General features: G+C 42.6%; 1 protein-coding gene across 7 annotated transcripts in view; it reads right to left on the minus strand.

Annotated features, from left to right (window-relative positions):
• LOC122803484 (galactosylgalactosylxylosylprotein 3-beta-glucuronosyltransferase 1-like) overlaps positions 1-25,409 on the minus strand; it is a 783,044-nt gene that overhangs the window by 201,967 nt on the left and 555,668 nt on the right. For all 7 annotated transcript variants that reach the window (XM_044073111.1, XM_044073112.1, XM_044073116.1 and 4 more), the window contains one exon: positions 18,071-18,585. In XM_044073111.1, the coding sequence (XP_043929046.1) occupies positions 18,071-18,585 (515 nt within the window). The remainder of the gene's footprint in view (positions 1-18,070; positions 18,586-25,409) is intronic.

Genomic DNA, 25,409 nt, shown 5'->3' on the forward strand with positions numbered 1-25,409 from the left:
TTACACACTGTAGTCACACCAAGCCTTGGCACCATCCATGCCCAACGTGCATGGAAGATGGTCAGTGTCATCACTCTACATAGACATGAATGAGGAGTAGAGGATTATGAAATTAACTAGCCCTCGTTGTGGGGAGTATGGCACATCAGAACCAGCACTGCAATGCAAGCAGATACAGTGCTGATAGATTACAGGGGTATGTTGTGGTTGCGAGTGGTGGCTACCAGTATTCAATGTAGTTGTGCAGGTTCTGTACATACTGTTGCCAAATGTATGAGGTCCTGTGATGTGTTTCCCTTTTTATGTCTTCCAGGTGCAGTGTTGTATCAGCAAAGGTCTACTTTCTCAGTGGCTGAGACAAATAAAAACATAGAAGCCATAATACAGAACTATACCATAATGTTTGGCTGGAGCCAGCAACATCTGTGGGAGAAAACCAGTCTGTGGGATGACCTAGTCCACAGGGTAAATGATGTGGGCCTGCATGAAAGTACATACGAGCAGGTCTGGCATCGTGCAACTGACCTCATAAGCCATGCCCAGCAAAGGGCTGCTGTAGTGGCCAGGAATCACACAGCCATAGGTGGGGGCCCAGAATTACAGCCCCCACTGACACCCACTGAGGAGCACTTTGGCAACCTTGGGCCACCCATCCCTGTACAACATCAGGCCCCACATGCTGGAGGTGAGTGGCACCCAGACAATGGATGAGGAGTGTGCAGGTAAGGCCCCAGTGGAGATTACTAGACTAGTGTATCAGACATATTTGTATTTGTAGAGTATCTACATACATGTGTCAGGTCAGATTGCAGTTGTTGATGGGGATTTCTAATGCACAGAAGTGCACATCTATGGTGAAGGATAGCAAATTGTGTAGTACTGGGGGTTGTATTGTAAATGTGCAGACAAGCTGCATCCATCCTGTACCAATGCCACATGTGAGTCTGCTGACAATACTTCTCTCCCACAACTACCTAGGTCCATCTGGTCAGCATGTGGGATGGCAGCCTGAAGCTGATGAGTATGGAATTGTTCTGTTGTGGTTTGCCAATACCCCAGGCAAGTGAAGGCCATGCAATGTACCATACAGTAAAATGTGCATGTTCACTTGTGGTGGGGTTAACTGCATTGCATCACAGTGGTCACCACAGGGCCCTATCTGTAGAGAATGTAACATCCCTGTAGCATACCTCACAACCTGTCAGTGCAAGATGTCTGGACAGAGACCAACAAAATGGGGGGACAAACGGTCTAAGGTAGGGACATGTGTGAAACATTACTCTCATACAGTGGATATAAACAGTGTGCACACCCCTGTTAAGATGCCAGGTGTTTGTGATATATATACAAATTGAGACCACAATATGTCAGTCCACACCTTTTCCAACCTGTAATGTGACCTATGACATGTACAATTCAGTTGTAAAACCAATCAATCTGCTGGCCACCAAATATGAAGTATACAAATCGTACAATAAGCTGGATGCATATCTGTGCACACCCTTCAAATAATATTTTATTGCAGCAGTTTGTGATTTACTGATAGCATTCACTCTGCTTGCGTACACACCTGCCATCAAGTAATGGCACTTTGAGTAACACCAAATAACAGTCTGCTGTCCAAGTAGGATATTCATGACATTTGCTCAGTTCCCTGCAACAACAACCATGACTTGCAGACAGCTTACAAAGAAGCAAAGGGATCTCATATTTGAAAGGCATCCACCAAGAGTAGGGTACAACAACATTACCATAGCATTGCATACATCATGGAACACAGTGGAGAAAGTTGTCAAAAGGTGGATTGTATATGGGACAACAGTAATATTGAAAAGAACCTGACATCCCTCCAAAAATGATGACAGACATGTCAAAACCTGGTCAGGGAGGCTGCCAGGAAACATACAGCAACACTGATGGAGTTGCAGGAATCTCTTGCATGTAGTGGTGTAGTGTACTACATGTGAGAATACTCTCCTGTATTCTACATACGTCTGGCCTATGGGGTATGGTATGGTCAGAAGATGGAAGCCTTTCCCCACACCAAAAAACATCCAGGGGTGGATACAATCTGCAATACAGCACATCAAGTCTCCCAAAGGCATGTGTGAAAATGTGTTATGGTGTAATGAGACTGTGGATTAACCACACAGCCACAATACCATAAGGTATATGTGGTGCACAAGCAACACCCCTCTTAACCTGAACACCAACATCCCCATGGTGAATCACATTGGTGGCAGTGGCATGCTGTAGAGATGCTGTTCCAAAGGCAGAACTGGGCCTGTAGTCACAGTAGTGTTAATTTGGAACAGTTCCAAATAACACCCACATCTGGCCAAAATCCATCAGGCTTCTGCAAGAATGCTGAGGATGGGGAGGGGTGTCAGCCTTCAACATGACAAAGACCTGAAGTATACACCCAAAGCTACCTAAGAAAGGTTCCACCTGAACACACTAATGGTTATGGATTGGCCCAGCCACAGCCTAGCCCTACACCAAATAGACATACCCCAGTGTGACCTGACAAGGACTGTGCACATGAGCCCCCCTTGCCATCTGCCAGAGTTGGATGAACTTTGCATGGAAGGGTGGCCAAATAATGCCAAGTCAAGATGTGCCATGCTGATTGACACCTTCACAAGAAGAGTGAATACTGTAAGTAAAAAAAACAAGTAATCTCCGTGGTATCCCCGAAGTCTCAAAACAACCCACTAAACAAGTGTACAGGGTCCAAAAACAAAACAGTGTAAGAAACTTCTCTGTGTGGAAGATTTTCTGTCCATATATCTCGAGATAATTACTGTATATTAATCAGATCAGACAAAAGTAGTAGAAGTAGCAAACTTAAACTCATCTTAAGTAAAAAAGAATAATAATAAAAAATATATAATTGTACAGAATTACTAAGTATTCGAAAGTAATCCAAGCAAGGCAGGCAGTTTATTTCCAGTTGAAAATTCTTTATTAAGTATGACTGGAAACAGACTGTCTGCCTTGCTTGGATTACTTTCGAATACTTAGTAATTCTATACAATTATATATTTTTTATAATTTTTTTTTTACTAAGACGAGTTTAAGTTTGCTACTTCTACTACTTTTGTCTGATCTGATTAATATACAGTGATTAACTAGAGATATATGGACTGAAAATCTTCCACACAGAGAAGTTACTTACACTGTTTTGTTTTTGGACCTTCAATATTGTAAGTCACTTACAAGATGCTTCAGCAAAGTATCATTTTAAAGGGTGTGCACACTTATGCAAACACCATCATATTGTATATATTGCAGTCATTATATTTTGCATGTAACATATCTGTTTTTTTATCAATTGGATTGCACAGGTCATATGTCACATGAAAGGTGGGTAACATATTTGAATGCATTATTGCCGTGTCATCTCATATATTACAAGAACATGGCATGTTAACAGGGTTGTGTACATTTATCATATCCACTATAAGCTTAGAAGGTTAGTAGTGTAACAGGAATTGTGTGACCATATATTTACTGCTGGTTTGGAGGTCTGACACTCAAATGTATATCATTAATCAGTGATGTCACTCCTCAGATCATCCCAGTTATGTATCATCGAAACACAGGCGTTGTGAGAAACTGAGCGAACATATGGGCCAGACATCTATACATCCTGCAAGGATCTGTGCAGTTGTGAGGTATGTTCTATAGTACTTGCCACTATGCTATAAAGGTGAGAAGCAATGATGTGTACATGGGTGCAGTCTGTGCTGGGGAAGGGCCATCACCTACTAACATTAATCATGTGTCCCAGAACTCTATATTATTAGTTACATAGGTTAATAGGTTGATATTAGGCTATTGGCCCCAGGGCCTATACAAGCCTAGCCATAATAATTCCCTGGCTGGCTGCAATGCATGATGTTGAGGGCTGTGTGTCATGCATGTCACCAGTTGGGTACTGTGTGGTCTGTATAACAGATTTGTGCCACCTCACCTGTAAATGTGTATGTGTGTGTGTGTGTGTGTGTGTGTGTGTGTGTGTGTGTGTGTGTGTGCATGTGTGCACCAGCCAACCTCAGAGTGCAGGTATTAATGTATATATGTTGTCTTCCCCTCCCAGGAGGCGATGGGCTTTGGGTTCCTTCCCACTTGGAAACTGATGTCATTATCTCTGCAGACTCTGACAATGATGATAGGAATAGTGAGGTACAGGTGGGGTTGTGAGGGGATGAATCTGTGCCATTGGTTGGCATCCCACTCTTGTCCACACCATCCCCACACACAGTGACAATGGCCACATATACCCTGTCACCAGTGGCCACAGATGATGGACAGTTGGCAAGTGGTGGTATTGAACAGGCTAGTGTGGTGACTATGGCAGGTGTGACTGCAGACACTGGCCATAGCCAGAGTTCAGGCAAGGTCCCACACAGGTGGATGGACAGGGCTGCTCACAGGAGGACCGTTGCTCATCATTCCGCTGTCACAAGTGCCACAGCAGGAGTCACCAAGCGCATGTTTTGAGCTGTCTTGGATGCACAGGCATGTAGTGAACCCCACAACAGAAAATCCTCTTGGTGGCATATACAACTCTTCCTAATTTACATGGTGACATACATGACCCTGTTAAGGCCACACATCAAAATACTAAGGTTATTAATAGACAGTGAGGTGAGTCCTTGGCAATCCTTACCTGTGGCATGTCTGTGCTATAGTGTGTGGTGGGAGATGGGCGTCGTTCACACAGACGTAGCTCAGCACCAACAACAGCTGAGAGTCTATGGGGATGTACACCTTCACACTGCTGTTGTGGCAGTGACACCAGCAGTATTGAAGGAGGGTTGCTGTCCACATCACACTGGAGCAGGCCATGGGCATGTGGTCCTGTCCAGTCCCATCAGGGACATGGATCCAGCAGACAGAAGTCATCATCAGAAAGCAGTACTGCATCTGGACTTGGGCCTGGTGGTGCCACTGATACCCCTGGCAGGATCAGTTCCCATGTCCGTGGCTAGAAATGGTGAACTGGCCACCCTGCCATGTACAGTCCACAGCTGTCCAATGTACTCATTCGTAAGGCAGCCACATGGCATGACTGTGTGCATATATATACAAACACATCTGTATCACAGGCAGGTCACCTCCAGACACACACAGCACCTCTGCACAGCCCATCTATTGGATACCCCTCCAAACACACACACATGATGTCAACCATATGGCCTAGGCCTCTGGTAAACCCACACTACACCCTGTGCATATGATGATACCTATGCCACATCCCTGGCATCCATACCATCGATGCAAGGACATGCTAATATGGTTCTGATGCACAGGGTGAATATAGTATAATATAGTATAATACTATGTAAGGTGCTGTCTGCTTGCATTTGTTATGGGTACACATACAGGTGTATGTACCTTATTAGCCAGAATTAATTATTGCTGTTAGTACCACTGACTGAATGTAGTCTGACATGCTGTATTCTATTTGTGTTCCAGGTGTCTGTGTGTCTGCAGGCTGTGGCCCTGCAGACATTCCCAAGAGGGAGTATAGGAGAGTGGGAATACACCAACCATGTCATAGACAAGGTACAGCTTTATATGTACATGTACCAGGTGTGTATGCATGCAAGAGTGTGTGAGGGACACTGTTGTCAGACAGGGTGACCTTGCATACATACCCCTTGTCACAGACAGGTAGCCTTCAGACATGTCATCTCAGTGTTGTGTAGTACCACAGGCTCATACATATAGAACAGATTACTGCAATACTGTCAGCAGGTCCCTCACAAGCATAGTCATTACATTAACTGCAAGAGATTCACCTGTCAACACCTGTTGGCCCTGCCATTTCTTTCCCATATACTCAACCCTGATGCAGTTGAGGAGGGCATACATGATACTGTGTATGACAGGTTTGTGGTATGTATTCCTGAGTTCACCAGGTGGAACAGGGAGACAAAATGGTATACCATTTGCATACACACAGTAAGGACTGATACAGGGGATGTGCACACAGTAACATAAACACAGTTGGCAATCGACAGATTAGTAAACCTACATTTCCACCTTGATGTATTGTACTACTACATACACATGACATGCCCCACATAGATTATATGCATGGGACATAACACACTACCTCTTACAACACGTAATGTTCTGAATTCCATCATGGATGGTGAGATAACCAACCAGAAATAGGATGTGGAGTCATGTATTGCTCCTACAAGCCTGGACAAGTGATAGTGCAGCAGATGTTGTATCAGCATGATGTTTCAGTCAGGTATGATGCCTGATGCTGGCATGTGTGTCACTACACTCACTGTGGCCGATTTGGCAACAATATCACATACATGGGCATTGTTAAGGGACACAGACCACATATAGGTTGCAAACATCTGGATGTTCCATAGACATTTGTACAGAGGACTGGTATGGTGTGCAGAATGGTTTAACATGCTGCATGTCAGGCAGATATTGTTACCATGCTTTATAAAGTAATGCCATCAGGAGGTGGTAAACAAGCGTGGATGGTACACAAATCAAAATGGTATCAGCCAAGCAGGATATGATCTTCATCCAAAGACACACACACACACACACACACACACACACACACACACACACACACACACACACACACACACGCACACACGCACGCACGCACACACACACACACACACACACACACACACACACACACACTCACGCAAAGTTGCCAGTAATGAGATTAGTACCCCTACCTATCTAGTTATTTCTACTGTAGTGTTCCGCAGTTATCAGACACGCCATGGAGCATACATAATTTCACCCACTCCCAAGGTACTTCTAAGGTGAATGACATCAGCAGGCCTAGTAAAGTAGGATGATGGGAAGTTTACAGGGTGGTACATAACTCAAAATGGTATAACACACACAGTATATGATTCTCACACATACACACACACACACACACACACACACACACACACACACACACACACACACACACACAGTTGCCATTAGTGAGATTAGAACCCCTACCTATGTAGTTATTTCTACCATAGTGCTACTCAGTTATCAGGTGCATCACTGTGCTTACATAATTTCAGCTACTCACAAGGTGAATGACATCAGCAGGCCTAGTAGAGTAGGGTGATGGGAAGTTTACAGGGTGGTACACAACTCAGAATGGTATAACACACACACACACACACACACACACACACACACACACACACACACTTGCCAGTACTGAGATTAGAACCCTTGCCTATCTAGTTATTTGTACTATAGTGTTATGCAGTAGAGATTACTGGGCTGAGAATTGGCAAAAGGTGCTGAGAACTGCACAGCTGAGGTAAACTGTTACAGGTGCCAGAAAGTCTGCCTTCAGTTTTTCACTTAGATCGTGTTAGTTCCTTCTCTACTGCACTTCAAATAGCCTAATAGCTTTGCACTTCAACATGATCTTTTATCAATTATTCTAGTACACCTGAGAGCCATCAGCAGTAGTTGTTTCTCGTGGAATTACCTCCAGTACTTAGTAGTTATGTCCAGCCCTCATGGCATGATTAAAGTGCAGTTATCTGTGCTTTTGCCCATTAACCTGGTGCACTTGGCCTTTCTGAGGCATTGTTGCAACTGCCTCATGTATACAGACAACCCACTCCTCTAAACTCCCAACACTCAGACTTGTGAAAAATACCCCTATATCACCAAATTAGAAGATATGCACTATCAAGAGGAGAAAGGTCAACACCTGCAACACACCACATAGAACACATACCCCTCCAGAACACCCACTATCACAGCTCTGACATACAAACAATAACCACACACTCATCTTCATAGAGGCACTCAATAGACATTTACCCAAACAGCAGAGACAACCATGACAGGCACCCACTTAAACACCACACCACAACACAGCACAAACCACAGGACACATATCTCACCTACACAGTGTGCCCCTCAACCTAAGCCTCAATGGCCAACCACCTTGCCTGATACAGTAATCATAGGTGAATCAGTAGTGAGACACACAGCTGTCCCTCTCAATAGGTTGAACATGGAGGAGGTAATAGTCAGCTGTCTATCAGGTGCCAGAATCCAATACATGACACACCCAGTCAGGTCACAACAACTACAAGTATCACTCTGTCATTGTTCATGTGTATGTGAATGACCTGAGATGCACCTCAATGGACTATATGAAAAGAGACATGGTGGATCTCAGATTATGTGGGCCAGGCAGGTATGACAGTAGCCCTGAGCAGTATACTACTGTCACCCAGAATGATACCGCAGTACAAACAACAAATGATTGACTTCAACAATTGGCTTAAGTGTCTGCTGTCACTCTAGTGGGATCCAGTATCTGTCTGCCTGGGATGACATGACTGACTGTCTGCTATGGCTTGCCAGAGATGGCCTGCATCTGTCATCCCTGGGTTTCCAGGTACTGGCTAAGTGTCTTGCCACCCCTTATTATGCCTTTTTAGGTAGTGTTCCAAATAAAATGACCACCGTAACAGCTATACATATATGCACTCTGAGGGTCATGCTGCTCAACACTAGACATCTACATCTTGAGATGCAGCCACTCGAATCACACTTCAAAATGGAGACCATTGGCATTTGTGCTGTAACAGAGACATGGTTTACAGCAGCAGGGAGCACCCCTGCACTATCAGCCTATAACTCATTCCACACCTATAAGCCCCAAAACGTGGACCACAGCTACAAAGGTGGTGATGTATCCATATTAATAACAGATATGCACACATCCAGAGTAGTGCCCCAGCATAATGCATCTGAGATACTTTAGGTACAACTGATATTGGGTAATGGTGCAATCCAGGTCATAGCCTGCTATAGGTACACATCCATGTCCCTAGACTGTCAATTCACATTCCTCAACACCCTGGAAACTATCAAGGTCCAACCCAACACTCTCATACCAGGAGAGTTCAACTACATCTCCATCAACTGGGTAAGATACTCAAGTACCAATGCACTGATCCAATACTTCCTGGAATTCATCAGTTCCAATACCCTGGATGAGTTCATTCTGACACCCAGTAGAGGAAACAACATCCTTGACCTGTGTTGATTACTAACATATGGGACCATTGCTTGACAACAGTAGTCAATCACTACCTGGTTAGATCCAGCATAGAGTGATCACCATGGAAATCCACATCTCACACGCACACCCCACAAAGGTAACCACCTTGAAAAACCTCTCCAAAGCTGACTTTGGACTCATAAGAACAGAGGTGGCTAAATTCACAGAACCCATGCCAATGGAAAATACCTGCATGACTGATAAACCATGCACACATGCACTGTACAAACATGTAAATCAATGCATAGAACTAGCCAATACCCTACAGAACCATGACATTCTCTTCCAGACACTGGAGGACAATCTGGTAGTCCCCTGCCATTAATAACCTGTACAACAAAAGAAGGAATCTGTTGCAGAAAAAAGTAGAGTCCCAAAAGTGGTAAAACTCCCTTATTAGCCTCAACAACAACTTCAGATCCCTCATGAAATCATCTAAAGCCACCTATGATGGCAGAATTGCAGCAGACACTGACAACAATCACAAATTCTCTGTTAGTGATATCAAGAATCTCCCCACCAATATCTAGAAGTGCTTTGAGTTACTGCACAATGCTACCTCCTATACTGAACCAACAGATATTGCCAGCATTCTTGCCAACACATTCAATGCCAGCTTTACCCCACCCTCCCCCTCTAGGGGAACAATCAGAATGCCAGGCACCCAGGATTACTGTAGCCCAGGTTACACCTGCATTGTCCGTGGGCAAGAATACTGCTTCCATGGGACCATACATTATGCCCGGCTGTGTTATACATGAACTACAAAGATACCTGGCACCACATCTGTGTGCTCTGTTCAGCCACAGTCTCACCTCAGGCTTGGTCCCTCCCAAATGGCACACTGCTACAGTCATCCCTCTCCATAAAGGTGTGGCAACTACAGACCCTGGGAATTATCAGTCCATTAGCCCGATGAGTCTGATATGTACCACTATGAAGCGCATCATCAGGGACCTGGTCGACAAACATATAGGTAATCTCGTAACTCTGGACCACACATAGTTTAACTTTGTGAAAGGTAGATCATGCTTGCTCAACCTGGTTGACTTCTTTCAGTTAGTCACCAGAGCTGTGTATGACAGTAAGGCGCTGCATACAGCCCACATCAATCTGGCCAAGGCTCTTGATACCATTCCTCAGTCAGGAATTATGGATGACCCACCAAACTAGGCATCAACCCCTATATCACTAGGGGGTTGCAAACTGGCTCACAGTAGAACACACAGTGTGAAAGAAGTGAGCTCCAAGTCAGACTGCCAGCCAGTCATGAGTGGGGTCCCACAGGGATCAGTCCTGGGTACTCTCCTGTTCAGCATGTACTTCTCAGGAGTCCAAGCCAACACAAAGGAACTCTGGCTGACCAAGTTCACAGACAACTGCAAGCTGGGAGCCATCATTAACTCCACAAGTGATGCAGACATCCTACAGAAAGGCCTCACTGAGACCACTGACTATTGTGGAAACCATGGCCTGAAGCTTAATACCACAAAATGTATCATCAGCCCCTTTGGTAAAATATCAGTTCCCACTAAGTACCTCATCGATGGGAGCCCACTGAACACTGTAGACATTATAAGAGATCTGGGGGCACAGGTTGACAGCAGCCTGTCCTTTAACCACCCCATTGCCACTGTGGTCAGGAAATCCTTCTATGTGGCACATCACATTACCAAGGGTTTTGCATCCAGGAAGAAGGAGGTCATCATCTCTGTGTACTCTTCCCTCATTACACCAGTCATCAAGTATAATGGACCATTTGGCATGTACCTCACTAGACACCTGCAACAGCTGGAGAGGCCACAGAAGTGCCTCACAGTGAGGATCCTAGGCATTAAACACATGTCCTACACAGACAAACTCAAGAGATCCAGCTATTCTCAGTCTCATATCACCTACTTAGAGGCAATCTCTGCTTGACTTGCTAAGCCATGTCTGCCCCAGATCTTTTACAAATGCTACATCTAAAGACATCCCAATCTCTCTGCACCACACACTGAAGGGACCTTGACCTCATTGCCACAATCAACACAATATGCTTGATGGACAGATTCCTTACCCAGAGACTGCATATGCCCTGGAATAGACTTCCCATAGATGTCATGCAAAACACCTAGATGACCCTGTTCCAAAGATATCTTGATTAGTGGATGGATAATAGAATTTCACCCCAGGGATCACTCCAGTGGCTCTACTTGATGGGGTCACTGGGAACTAACATTGGGTAGCACAATGGCAGGGCACTTCTATGGGCTAGGCTTGTAATGGCTTCAGGGCCATTAGCCTAGTACACACCTATGACCTTGTAAGGGGAGTGACATTGGCATGACTGATACTGTAGGCCAGTGGGTGGGTAACTTGTCAAAATACTTTTTTCTACAAACATACACAGTTATACACACACTTATACACCCACACACACACATCTGACAGATCTGAGAGTAGAACCCCTACCTATCTAGTTATTTGCACTATAGTGTTACACAGTTATCGCATGTGCTACAGAGTGTATTGGACTGACAACTGCCCACAGGTACTGATAAGGGGAATGACATCATCAGGACTGATAGAATATACCAGTGGGTGGGAAACTTATCAAGATACTTCTACCAACAAACATACACACACATTTGCCAGATCTAAGATTAGAACCCCTGTCTAGCTAGTGATTTGTACTATTGTGTTATGCAGTTATTACACATGCTAAGAAGCTTACTGGACTGACAACTGGCCAAAGGTGCTGATAAGGGGAATGCCATCAGCAGGACTGATAAAGTAGGGTAGTGGGTGTGAGACTTATCAAAATACTTATACACACACATTTGCCAGATCTGAGATTAGAACCCCCTGTCAAGCTAGTGTTTTGTACTATTATGTTATGCAGTTATCACACATGCTACGGAGCTTACTGGGCTGATAACTGGCCAAAGGTGCCACTAAGGGAATGACATCAGCAGGACTGATAAAATGGGGCACTGGGAAGTGCTATGGGTGGGAATAGCCTAAAACTGTTTCACCTACAAACAAACACACACCCCCTCACTCTCATATACACAACTGTCACACACACACTTGCCAGTATTGAGATTAGAACCCCTACCTATCTAGTTGTTGCTACTATAGTGTTACACAATTATCGCAAGAGCTACAGAGCTTATAGGGGTGATAGGTGTCCAATGGTACTTCTAAGGTGAATAAAAGCTGCAGATCTTGTGAAGTAGGGCAATGTGAAGTGTACTGAGTGGGAAGAATTTCCTAATACTTGGACCTATGGAGACACACACACACACACACACACACACACACACACACACACACACACACACACACACACACACGCAGGTGATGTGATATTATAAACTCAACCTCAGTACTGTTACACAATGGGGCTCACCTTTTATGCTGGCACATGCGACTGTTTACAACTGGTATGCCACTGTGCACAGCAGGACCTCACTGTATGCCATTCAGGGTATTTGTGTGTGTGACTCACTCTGTCTGTGTCCCCCTGTGTCTCTCTCTGTATCACTGTCTGTCTCTCAGTTCCCCACATCTATGTGTGTGTATGCTTGACATATGTTATCTGTTGCCCATATATATATCTATATATATATATATATATATATATATATATATATATATATATATATATATATATATGTGTGTGTGTGTGTGTGCGTGTGTGTGTGTGTGTGTGTGTGTGTGTGTGTGTGTGTGTGTGCATCTCACACAACAGATGCAGATATATCACATATGGGACACCTACAGCTAGCTGAGAGTAATCCTATTTGATGTGTGTGTGTGGGGACAGTTGAGGTGTACATAGCTGTCTGTGTGCACAGACATATATACACAATACAATCATATATTCCGATGTGGGTTCTAACATGTCCTGTGATTTTCTAAGTGTAGTAGCATGCCCAGTGTGACCTTCTATAATTAGGGTGGGATTCCATTCCAGAGATAGGTGTACTCCAGTCCAGGGTTTTGTGTGCTACAGCCATACCTCTCAGGTGCACACAGGACTTTCCTCAGGGTACTTGTTTTGTTTAGCAGACATTTTCTGACATATTTGTAGTCTGAAACTGCAATGTATTGTGTCATCACCTAGTGCCAGACATCCTCAGATCATCACAGTGCTTTACCAGAGGAATAGTAGTTGTATGATGCATAGACCAGTATTATGAGGGCAGCTATGTAAATTCTTGCCCATCAAGGCCATTTGTGAGGTGCAGCTACAGCCAGTGTAGTAATGACACACAGCTGTGTGAATAGTCCAGCAACCTGGTGATATACTGGCTGGGGATCTCCTGCTTGTGTGGTATCTTTCTAACCTGAGATGTCATATCCTCGTGTGTGCATACCTCTGACCCGTACACTTTTTGGCAGGTTGTTCAGGTGTTTGGCTAGAGGTTTCATCCTTTCTACGTAAACCTGTGTTTTTATGGCAAGTTAGTTACATATAACTGATGTGTGATGTTACAAAATAATACAGACATTACTGTTTCCAAATACATAACCTTCAGATAATTCCCACTACTGCAAACCCCTCACCCCACCAACTTTCTCGGTATGTAAGGGCAATATTTACAACACATGCCTATCATTGTGCCTTTGTTCCACTTTTCTTTCTGCCCTTGTCCAGACATCTTGCTGTCAGAGGTTGGGAGTTATGGGTTTGGGTACAGGGTGGATTCAACTGTGCAGGCATATGCATTATTTGTAAAAGCAAACATGAAAAAAAGGATTATTGAGAATGACCACTGGCTAAAGTGCCACACAGCACTTATACTCACAAATGCCTTGGCACCTCTGCTATATATCCTTCAAGATGCCAATAATATGTGTAGCATATTCCACATAGCACTGTGACTTCCAGGTATGTCAGTGGCAAAGCAGTGGGTGTCACTGACATGCATAACAGTTGGCACTGCAGTTATTTGCACATAGCCCTGTCAAAGGCAGCACTGTACCTAGGGCACTACAAGACAATTGCCTGAAGAACATGCTGGCCAGATCCAGACAGTATTAACCACACATACACATAGCTCATTGATCTCTACATATTGTGGAGAGGCAACATGTTTTCATGTGTATTGGTACGGCCCTGCCAATGTGTGCTATGCTGCTATTTCCATGCAAACATTTATGTTACTGCATTTGTATGAGTATATGGGGGGCACACCTGTCCACTGTACACATTTGCACAGACTGTGCTGGTATTTGCTTTACATTTTGATTCCATTTACCATACTATTGTGCCTTGTCTTGGGGACTGAAGGCATATCAGTAAAGAGGCCAGGTCAGATTGTACTGGCATACATTTGAGTTTCAGACTTCTTACCCCTCATAGCCTTACTGCAACTGCAGGTCCTGCTGTGCTATCACTGTGTGAGTTTGTAGGGGGTTAATTCAAAATTGCCGCCATTTGTGTGCCTTTACCAGACATTTCTCTGTGTTTCTCTACAGCTGACTTGCTGTGTGGGTGTGAGAGGTGGTTATGGGACCCCCATCCTGACATCCATGCATGTGACCTATGACCCCCCCACTTAATTGTCCCCACACCTTTACTGCAGTGGGATTTGCCACCTTGGGAACTACTGCATAGTGTATGGAGGCCAGTTTTGGCCAGATATTTCCTTGTGGTCCACATAGCTGTCTGTTGTGTGCTGCTATCCCAGTACGCCACCCCATTCCCTTGCATGCATGCAGCATTACCATAGATATGCTAGCAGTACATACTATTCCATTCATTTATTGTTAGGAAGGCTGACTTACCTTGTGCTTGCGGCAGTTATGAGGGCAGTGCTTGAGGGCCGCCTATGTTGGATGCACACAGTACACTGCCTACACATGGTACGTTACAGGTAATGTGATGTGTGTGTCATCCATTTTACTGTGTGTGCAAGTCAGAGAGAGGTGTCAGTCCCTGGGGTCCCTACAGTGTCAATGTGTGTGCTATGCATTGCCTCTTTGACAATGCCTGAGGATACTGGGCACGCCTCCATCTGCCTACGGGAGCAGGTTCAGGGGCCTCCTCCTGTGAGTCCCTCTGTGCCTGTGGGAACTTTGGCAATGGTGGTGGGCTGTGTGGCCCTTCCCTGTGCTGTTCCTGTAGCAGCTGCTTTCGCAGGATCATATTGCGTAGCATGGCACATACTATGAACATGTGTGCACATGTGGCTGGAGAATACTGCAAGTCTCCAGTAGATATGTCAAGGCAGCGGAACTGTGACTTAAGCATCCCAAACACATGCTCTATAATGATCCTGGTTTGTGTGTATGCCTCATTATGGTGTTCTTATGTGGGTGTATTTGCTTTTCTGATGGGTGTCATCATCTATGGCTCCAGTGCATAGTCAGCATCCCCCACCAGATGCCCATACGGGATGTCCCCACTGGCAAATGCCTGGTACAGCTGTGACGAATGCCAGATTTGGGAGTTGTGATAGCTTCCAAGGCTGCCAGCACAGACATTCATGATAATGCCATGGGCATTGCACACAACCTGGCAGTTGATGGAAGGGAAGCCCTTGCGGTTTATGTAGACCCTACCCTGTTCACTGGGTGGTGCTTTGATGTGGATGTGCGTGCAATCTATGGCACCCAGTACCTCCGGGTATTCTGCTACATGGTGGAAGAGATGCATATTGCTGGTCCTCTCCTCACGGGTGTTGGAGAAGTAAATGTGATCACCAGCATGTGGTAGCATGGCATCCAGGAACTGGTGGAGTACCCTGGATGCAGATGCCTGTGATACCCCCATGATGTCCTCAGTAGGTCTTTCGAAAGTACCTGTAGCTAGAATTCTTAAGTCTACACATATCTTGGTATCCACTGGGATGGGTTCCCCTCTGTTTGTTCTAGCTCTGAGTTGAGGCCGGCACAGCTTGGTGAGTTGCTGATGTATGTCTCTGTCCACCCTGTAGCACTCTACTATCTCCAGGTCATGTAGCCCCTGGTAGGTTACCCTGGGTCCAAACACTTTTCTTTTCCTCCTTGGTCTGTGGTGGTTGTCAGCATTATCCTCCTCTTTGCCCTCAGCCTCTAGCATATACTGACGGATCAAAGCAATGGCAGCCCCTAACATTTTCCAGTTAAAATTCCACTGCATGTATACACCAATGGTGCAGAGTTTGTGGGAACAATCAGACTGTAAGGTGTTTCCATACTTTATACTGTTTTGCTGCAGATGCTGCCTGTATGATTGGCTGACTATGATACATTCCAGCTGCCAGCTATATTACTCATGGCTTTGATTTGGCCACTGTGAGTGTTAGAGGCATTACTGGTAATTTGTGCATGATTGCCTTTATTCTGCTGTTCCTTTTTTAATTATTTTTTACTTACATCTCCTCCAATTTTCAGCTATGCAGCCACCTGCCAGCTATATTATTGTGTGCTTTACCTGGCCCATTGTGAGTTTCAAGAGTCCCATATTAGTGATTTCTACTTCATTTCTCCTTTATTGTGCTGTTGCCCTTTATTTATTTATTTTTTCACATTTCCTCCCTTTTTAAGCTATGCAGCCACCTGCCAGCTGTATTAATGACTGATTTCAATGGCCCATTGTGTGTTGCAGTATCCCATATTGCTGTTGGTACTACATTTCCCTGGTTCTGCTATTTCCTTTTAATTTTCCTATGTTCTTCCTGTTTAATCCCCAGCGTGCCACCCAGACCAGTTTAGCTAGTGTAAACAGCAAGAAATGGTCTTCCCCTGGCAGCGAACATGGTCTTCAGTTCATGAAATAAGACTATAAAGCCTTAAGACACACCCTCACTTAGCTGTGCTTAGCTAAGCACAAACCCGGCCAACGGAGCTCTAATGTGCTTACAACAAGCACGACATACACCCTTTTCATGTTAGTTGCCCCTCCTGTCTACACAGTGGTGTTAGAGCATCTACACAGTTAGGTGCAATGTGACACTTAGAAGAATTTCTCCCCTCATTAATATACCCCACTACTTTACTCCATAGTTACTGCATTACACTACAGCCTTCCCCTTAGCAACCACTGTTCCCTACTGTTGTTTACTTTCTGCATGCCATTGACTATCATGGCAAAATGCAGATTTCCGCTACAATTGTCTCCCCCCCCCCTTTTTTTTTTTATTTTCCCTATCATCCCATTTGCGCGGCTCTTCCCCATGCTTAAATGGCCGAGATCAGCCAAAAATAAATTAAATTTTATTTTTGTATGTATTGGGCAATTTTCCATGCCAATAGCCATATATTTGGCCATTGGAATACCCAATCTATTTAATACATGCTTTTGTGGGCACTGTCAGGCTTCCATTTGCTTATTTGCAGAAATGTATTTGGTTAGTAACCGAATACATTTCTGTAAATACCACTGTTCCTGCACAGAGACCTGCCTCCTTGCAGGATCGCTAAATCAGCTCATTTGCATGACTTTCACCAGCAAATGAGCTGATTAGCATACGGCATGGCTGTCCATGCAGGAACAGTGTAGGGCCGCTCGTGCAAGTCAAAACATCGTGTTTGTAGATCGCTCGGTGGCCATATTCCATCCAGGAGTGGCTACACTGTTCCTGCATGGAATTTGGTGGTCGTGAATCCAGGAGATTGTTTTGCAGATTACAAACCACATAATCAAAATGTACAAAGATCATAGAATGTGCAATTACTTTGGTAGATTAAAAATAGTCAGGTTTGGGAGATTCCACTACTCTTGAATTATATGCCTTTATCACTGGAAAGTAATCCAGTTGATGTATATAACAGAAACTTTTTTGTATTTTAATAGGACATTTTGAAGTTATTTTGGAAAGTTTGATATTTTTGATTTACAAATCTAGAAACATAATGACATTTTAAACCACACTATGACATGCAGACAATCATGTTTCTATTTCAACACCTTTTGTTATACATTCCTGAGAGCTTACTGTTTTCAGTGCCACTGGTCTAGAGTGTGATTTATGTATGATGCAAATACATGACAAATACCTCATCAAAAACTTCCAAGCTGTATGTGTTATCATCATCAGCAAAATAGACAACCCCTTCGACAGAATTACTGTTGTATTGCTGCCTCAGCCATTGCAGGCCTTGGTTCCTCTGTAGTGTTCCTCGTGGAGCTTTTGATCCCTGTCTGATGGTCTTTGGGCTCTGAATATTTAAATGAGTGAAGCTGAGTCCTGAGCTGTCCAGCAGCTTGGCTACAAGATTTGTCTTCCTTGGAGAATCTTCCACTATGATCCAATGCAAGTTCTGGATGTGAAGGAAAGTGTTTGCAAGTCGAGTAAGCTCAGCTTTCTGAACAGAACGCGTATAAGTAGGTGTTATTACAAAAATTGTAGGCAGTGTTTCTGACCATGGAGGAGGCCTGGTGTAAACATATTTCTCCTTATATTGTTGAACTGCAGGATTTGCTTGCAGAGAGATGCATGGAAGAGATTCTTCTTTGGTTTGTGTTATGCTTAGGATGACACTTTTATTTGTTGCATTCTCATCTGTTTCCTCTGGAGGAAAAAAGTGATAAAGAAATAGTATGTCGGTATGTTGCTACAGTTACTAATGACAAACTATAATGGTGCAAAATCATAACTCAGTCTCCTTTTGTTTGTGTTTCTGCTCACTTTACAAAATATCAAACCCAATGTTACAATACCAAAATAATCAAATTAAGCTATATAAAACATAGCATGGCTATCAATAATATTAGCAGAGTATTTACCCCCCCCCCCCCATCACTTGAAATTTTTTTGACATGAGAAATTACTAGAATTAGCTGTCAGGCTATTGCTGAATTAAATATGTCATACTAATATAACTCACCTGATGTTTGGTTATTTAGCTAGAAATCATACACAAATATTAGCACTGTTTGTTGAAAGAACTTGAATGTTAAAGCCTTTGTAACAAGAACATCATGAGTAGCTCTTAGTGGCTATATTAGAGACCAGCGTCAGAACCTTAAAGGGTCAGATCAGTTATGTAATGACCTCCAAGGCATATAAACATTGTTTTCTTTTGGAGCAACAGCATCATACTATAAATCATATTCATATACTGAGAACTTGTTTCAATTCATTGGAGTAGGGGAAAAAGTATAATTGCACAAAGTCCCTTCATGATTTATTCATCTGCTAGCAGCTTTCTGAAATTCCTCACAGTGGTATTAGAAATCTGCAGCCTCAGGCAACAACTGATACAAACTGTCTTCATAAGGAAGAGATATGTAACATAAAATAACCTCATCTTCTAGTCTGTTGTACTGTGGTGTCGAGCAGTATTTCAGCTTCTAAAAATAGCCTTTATTCCCTGTACAGCTGCTACTTGAAGTTTGCAAGAGTTGCAAAAAATCTGTTATAAGCAGAAATTCTTATTTATTTAATATCTGATAGGCTCTAGGGAGTCTGAATGCAATAGCTTTTACATAGCACTATGTAATTTCCATAGCACACCTGTTCTCAGTTTCTGTGCGGATAAGTTAGTGAACCTCCTATGCATTGCCCTCTTTGTTCTCTGCAAGCAGCACTGTCATCCTTTGTACTGAGATCTTTTTTTTTTTTTTATAAATTAAAGTATCCTTCACAAACATATAACTTTTCTTGAACTGTAACTTAAAATTCATGACAAAGTCCTTTTTAAAATTTTGACCACAAGAGAGAAAATCAGCAAAGAATTAAAGACTGAAGTGCAACCTTCTAAGAAGAAAACTGTTAGTACCAAGATATATAACCAAGATCCAAAATTATGACTGTTTATTTGAGGTATGTAAGACTGAATGATATGAATGCAATAAGTCGCCATACCACTATGCTGACAGCAAAAACGTTGACATATGCGGAAAGTTGATAATTGTTCTAGATTGACAATCCTCACATGAGGGAATATTTCCTTTCTCCAGTGATTGTGCGGTCTCAGAGTTTATATATATTTAACAGACAAAATATAATGTTATTTTATTTTTCATTGGTGGCATGCAGCAAGGGTTTTACCTGTGCATGAGCCATTGAGTGTCGACATTTCCTTTGTTGACCTTTTGCTGTCAGGGTTTTTGCTGTCGATAGTGTGGTGTATCCACAGAATGTAGCAATCCCAACGGAACATGCATTAAAGTTACTATTTCTCATCTAAAATATTCATGTATGTTTCTTTCATACAGCATGCAAACCAGAAACTCAAAAAAGTTTTTTTTTCTTATTCGCCAAATGCGTTACAAAGGAAATACGCAGTAAATCAACTCATTCAGGATGCTAGTTGGTTGCTTTTAGAACCGTTCAATTTTTATAATATGGTGCAGTGTATGTTAAGGTTATTTTTTTCCAGAATGTTGATTTGAGAAGTTTTTCTTTAGAAGTACTTTTAGAATTAAGGTTTCTTGTTTACATCTGTGGAATAGAGATAGTAGCATTTCTTTTCCACTGTTTTCATTTTACCTATATGGCAAAACAGTGTACACATACTATGAATATCATTTTGGTCACTCTTGTTTAACTACAAACATTGCAATAAACGAGTCTGCTGTTTTTTTTTTTTTTGTGATTTTGATGCCTTCTCATAGCAACCACTGTTAAGGGAATGTGCCTATTAATTGCGTCTGCACTGTACCTAAATGTCTTAGATTCATTACCAGAAGCTAAATCATATGGGAACACTGTAGGTGCTTGAGACAAAAGTGTTCGGAAACCACTGTCTGAAGCCAGGGGACTGAGCGCCTTGTAGCTCAGGCAAGCTACTACTTGTGCTTCAAGTCGAATATGGGTTTGGGCAAGCAGCTGTGGGGAGGGGGCAGGAGGGGGTAGTTTTAAGGAGTGGGAAGAGTTTTAGGTGTAGGGAGCATGAAGGGAGTTTTAGGCTTAGGGTATGGTGAGGGAATTTAGGTTTAGGGAGGGGAGGCTGGAGTTTTAAGTTCAGAGAGTGATTGGAGACTTCAAGGTTAGGGAGGGGAGGGCAGATTTAGGGTATGGAGTGAACATTCAGGCTGGTAACCGGGTGTGAGTTTTAGGTTAGGGTAGGGATACACAGTTGTATATAGACAGGTGTTAGGAAGGCTATACACAAGTGGGAAACTGGGCCAGTGGAAGTTCAAACACTTGTTTTTCTTTTGAGCAAGTGGCAGTGAGCAGATGTATTATGAGCTACAAGCCTGCAAGTATCTGTAGTAGAACCAAATGATATGCATCTTACTTGGAAAGCATTGTCTTTTAAGGTAACCCATGCTCATGTTGGAACTCACTGGTTTATGCAACTATAAATATGGTCTTCCTTTCCAAAGTTCAGATTATTCCCAGCTATATAGTCTCGTTTTACACCATAATCTCTGCTGTTATAATGTAGGTGGTTCAAATAAATTCCAGTTATTCAATAGGTTATCGATATTCTTATTGCTTATAGTGGAAGTTCATGGTTTCCCACTAATAGACCAGGTAGGCTTTTATATACATGGCAAGTTCCTTTGAAAAATATTCCTCTACAATTCCAAATATTAAGATTTAAACTCCTGGTATGCCAAAGCATATAGTAATCCCACCACGTATTATAATATTTTAAAATTTGTACAATAAAACCTATATAGAGACTATGATAAAGACAGGCATGTCTGAGAAGTTGAACATTAAAATAGATGTGCATTTGGGTCCCCTTCATTTGCAAATGAGTAAGTATCATTGTGCTGTCCTATAAATTTCATTTATAACTAAGCAACCAATAAATGGGTCTAATGAGGTGAATCACGGCTTTTCAAGCCACACTATAACACTAGCACTAAATACTTGTTTCCCTATAATCCTCAGCCAGAATCACTACAACAGAGTTTTACGAAGTCCTCATTGACAGACCTTAATCTCTTTGAAGAAAGGGTATTCCTAACAGTGGGAATTTTAATGTAATTTAAAGTTGAACACCATGACTTCTCCACTATATTCTTCATACGGACTGTTATCATAAAAAAATCTATATCTACTATTGTTGGAAATAACTAATCTCACATTTGAAGAGACACTCTCAAAGATAATGTGTTTTCATGCACATATAATTAATTTTTCTAGAACAGATAGAATATTAATTGCAATGGTACGTCTCCAAAATGTAGTCTGTGATGGTGTAACTCCTTATATTTCTGTTTTACCATTTATTCATAACAGTTAATCTTGACCAGTTTTGTTCCTCCCAAACACATGGCAAGTAAATTTGTTGCTGTTACTCAGGTAGGTTTCAAGGAATAACTTGCGTCATTAATTCCTCAGACATTACATGTAATCAAGACTTCTTCCAAAAACACTTCACTATGCTGCAGATTAATTAGAACCTTGTTCCCGATTAGGCCCCACGTGATTCTTGTTTGACTAGTCTCCTAGGTGCTGGTGGAATGAACAAGGGAGGAGATGGAAATTTAGGGGTGACACAGGCTCACCTGTCGCAGAGGGACAGAATTGTATAAGTGCATCGCACAAGTGTCACCTGGGGAAAATAGTAGGGATTCAGCAGAACTTGGACTACCTCAAGTGTGCACAGCTCTTCAGCTGAACAAACAGGTGTGAGAAAACATAAAGCTGCAATAACTCAGTATGGTAGGCATTGCACTATGCAATCCATACATCAGGGAGGGGTTGGAGGTGTTACGAGGGATGCAAAAGGGTTAGACAGCTTGTTGGATGCATTCAAAACCATATTTTAGACATATAGAAAACAGCATATTTGCTAATTACAATGTTCCTCTATGAGTATTATGATGTTTCACATCTGAAGTTGAAACAAATAATAGTAGTATATATTTTATCTTTAAGGAGCTACTCAACACCCTATTCACCTGGCGTCATTCAGATTAGTAAATAAAACGGACATAAAATGCAGTTTGTGAAATAACTTTTGGAGGACTACCAAGAATTTTTCCAAAATGATGGAAAATTAAAAACTTTTGACTGAAGTTAACTGTCTCGTTCTCTCTCTGCCTCTCTCTTTCTCTCTCTCTCTCTCTCTCTCTCTCTATATATATATATATATATATATATATATATATATATTTACATGTGTGTGTGTGTGTGTCTGTAAGCAAAAGTTTAAAATGAGTAGTACAACCACACTGCAGAAAATATTGATAATTTGTATCTGAAGGTAGAATATGAATTAAAATTTTTTGAGAAAATGGAAACTACTGAAAATGTCATAAGTCCTACTTCATCAGCATTACTTAACCACCCATAATATATATTCTGAAGTCAAAATAGATGGGTGAACCTTGAACAATAATAAACATGTGGCAAGCATATAAGGCAATACAAAGACAGATATACACACACACACACCACAAACAATAGAGAGCATCACCATGTAATTAAATTGAGTCAGATTATTTTGTAAATTAGATATGAAGTCTGAATACAAAAAGCTTGAGTAAGAACTGGTAATTCAAATCATAACAACATGCTGTACACAAGCATGGCTGAGAAAATATAAGAAACCTGTATTTTGCTGTTGAATATTTAAAAATGAGATAAACAAGATAATACCAGGAATTCCAAATAGTAAGAGTTATTGTGAATTACTAATATGACAAGTAAAGAAATATGATGAAGTAGTAAAATTAGCCCTGGAAAGATTAAGGCAAAGTAGTTTGACACTAAACAAGGACAAATGTTGGTAGCCCTACTGTTTGTCACCAGATAGCTGATTGACACTCAGAACATCGAACTTAAAGATCGATGGTGTCCTGTCATGGTGGCCAGACTCAGAGAAGTGTGAGAAAGCCCGGATTTGCACAGGTTTGTACTTGTTTAAGCTCTGCACAGTGGCACCAAGCTGAGGTTCATAAGGTCATAGGTTCATAGGTGTGTACTAGGCTAATAGTCCTGGAGCCTTTACAAGCCTAGCCCATGGGATTACCCTGGCATCGTGCCACCTGACCTTAGTTCCCAGTGCCTCTGTCAACTAGAGCCACTGGAGTGATCCCCGGGGTGAATTTTCTATTTCCCATCCACTCATCGAGATTTTTCTTAAAGAGGGTCAGTGAGGGGCTCCGTTTGACATGTATGGAAATTCTATTCCATAGCATGGGTAGTCTCTGGGTTATAAACCTGTCCCTCCAGCTTGTTCTGTTGATTGTGGTAAAGAGGTTGAGGTCTCTGGAGTATGTAGTGCAGAGGGATTGGGATTTCTTTAGCTGTAGCATTTCTAACAGAGCTGGGTCAGACATGGCTTTGTAAGTCAAGCAGAGATCGTCTCTAAGAAGGTGATATGAGACAGAGAATAGTTGAAGTTTTTTGAGTCTGTCCATATAGGACAAGTGTTTAAGGCCCAAGATCCTCTTTGTGAGGTATTTTGCAGCCTCTCCAGTTGTTTTAGATGTCTAGTGAGGTACCTGCCAAATGGGGCATTGTACTCGATGATTGGCCGAATGAGGGAAGAGTAGAGGGAGGCAATGACCTCTTTCTTCCTGGATGCAAAACCCTTAATAATGAGATGTGCCACATAGAAGGACTTTCTGACCACAGTGGCAATGTGATGGTCAAAACAGAGGTTGCTGTCAACCTGTGTTCCCAGATCTCTTATGATGCCTTCTCTGTTCAGTGGACTACCATTGATGTGGTAATTCATGGGAACCGGTTTTTCCTAAAGGGGATGATGACACATTTTTTTGGCATTGAGCCTAAGGCCATGGTTCTGACACCAGTCATTGGTCTCAGTGAAGCCTTTCTATAGGATGTCAACATCACTTGGGGAGTTATGGCTCCCAAATTGCAATCATCTGCGAACTTTGTCCGCCAGAGTCTCTTCATGTTGGCCTGGACTTCTGAGAAGTAGATATCAGACAGACTCATGACTCAAAGAAGTTGACCAGATTGAGCAGGCATGATCTACCCTTTACAAAACCAAACTGGGTGGGATCCAGCGTTTGAAGGTTCCCTATATCTTTGTTTATTAGGTCCATGATGATATGTTCATTAGCTTTGCATATCAGACTTGTCAGGCTAATGGGGTGATAGTTCCCAGGGTCTGTAATCGCTCCTTCTTTGTGGAGAGGGATGACTGTAGCAGTGCGCCATTCAGTAGGGACAAAGCCTGAGGTGAGGCTGTGACTGAACAGACACACAGGTGATGTGCCAGTTCAATCTGTAGTTCATGTAGAACACAGCCAGGGATATTGTCAGGTCCCATAGAAGCTGTATCACTGATGCTAGAAAGCCTGCTCTTTGTTTTTTCCCGTAGATCTTGATAGTTTTCTCTTTCTCTTGCACTTCAAATAGCTTAATTGCTTTGCACTTCAACAGGTTTTTGTAGCAATTATTGTGGCACACCTAAACGCCATCAGCACTAATTGTTCTTCACGGAAATAGCTCCA

The sequence above is a fragment of the Protopterus annectens genome, chromosome 5.part1, assembly GCF_019279795.1.
Source record: "Protopterus annectens isolate FY-2018-M chromosome 5.part1, PAN1.0, whole genome shotgun sequence".
In the NCBI taxonomy this organism is placed as follows: Eukaryota; Metazoa; Chordata; order Ceratodontiformes; family Protopteridae; genus Protopterus; species Protopterus annectens.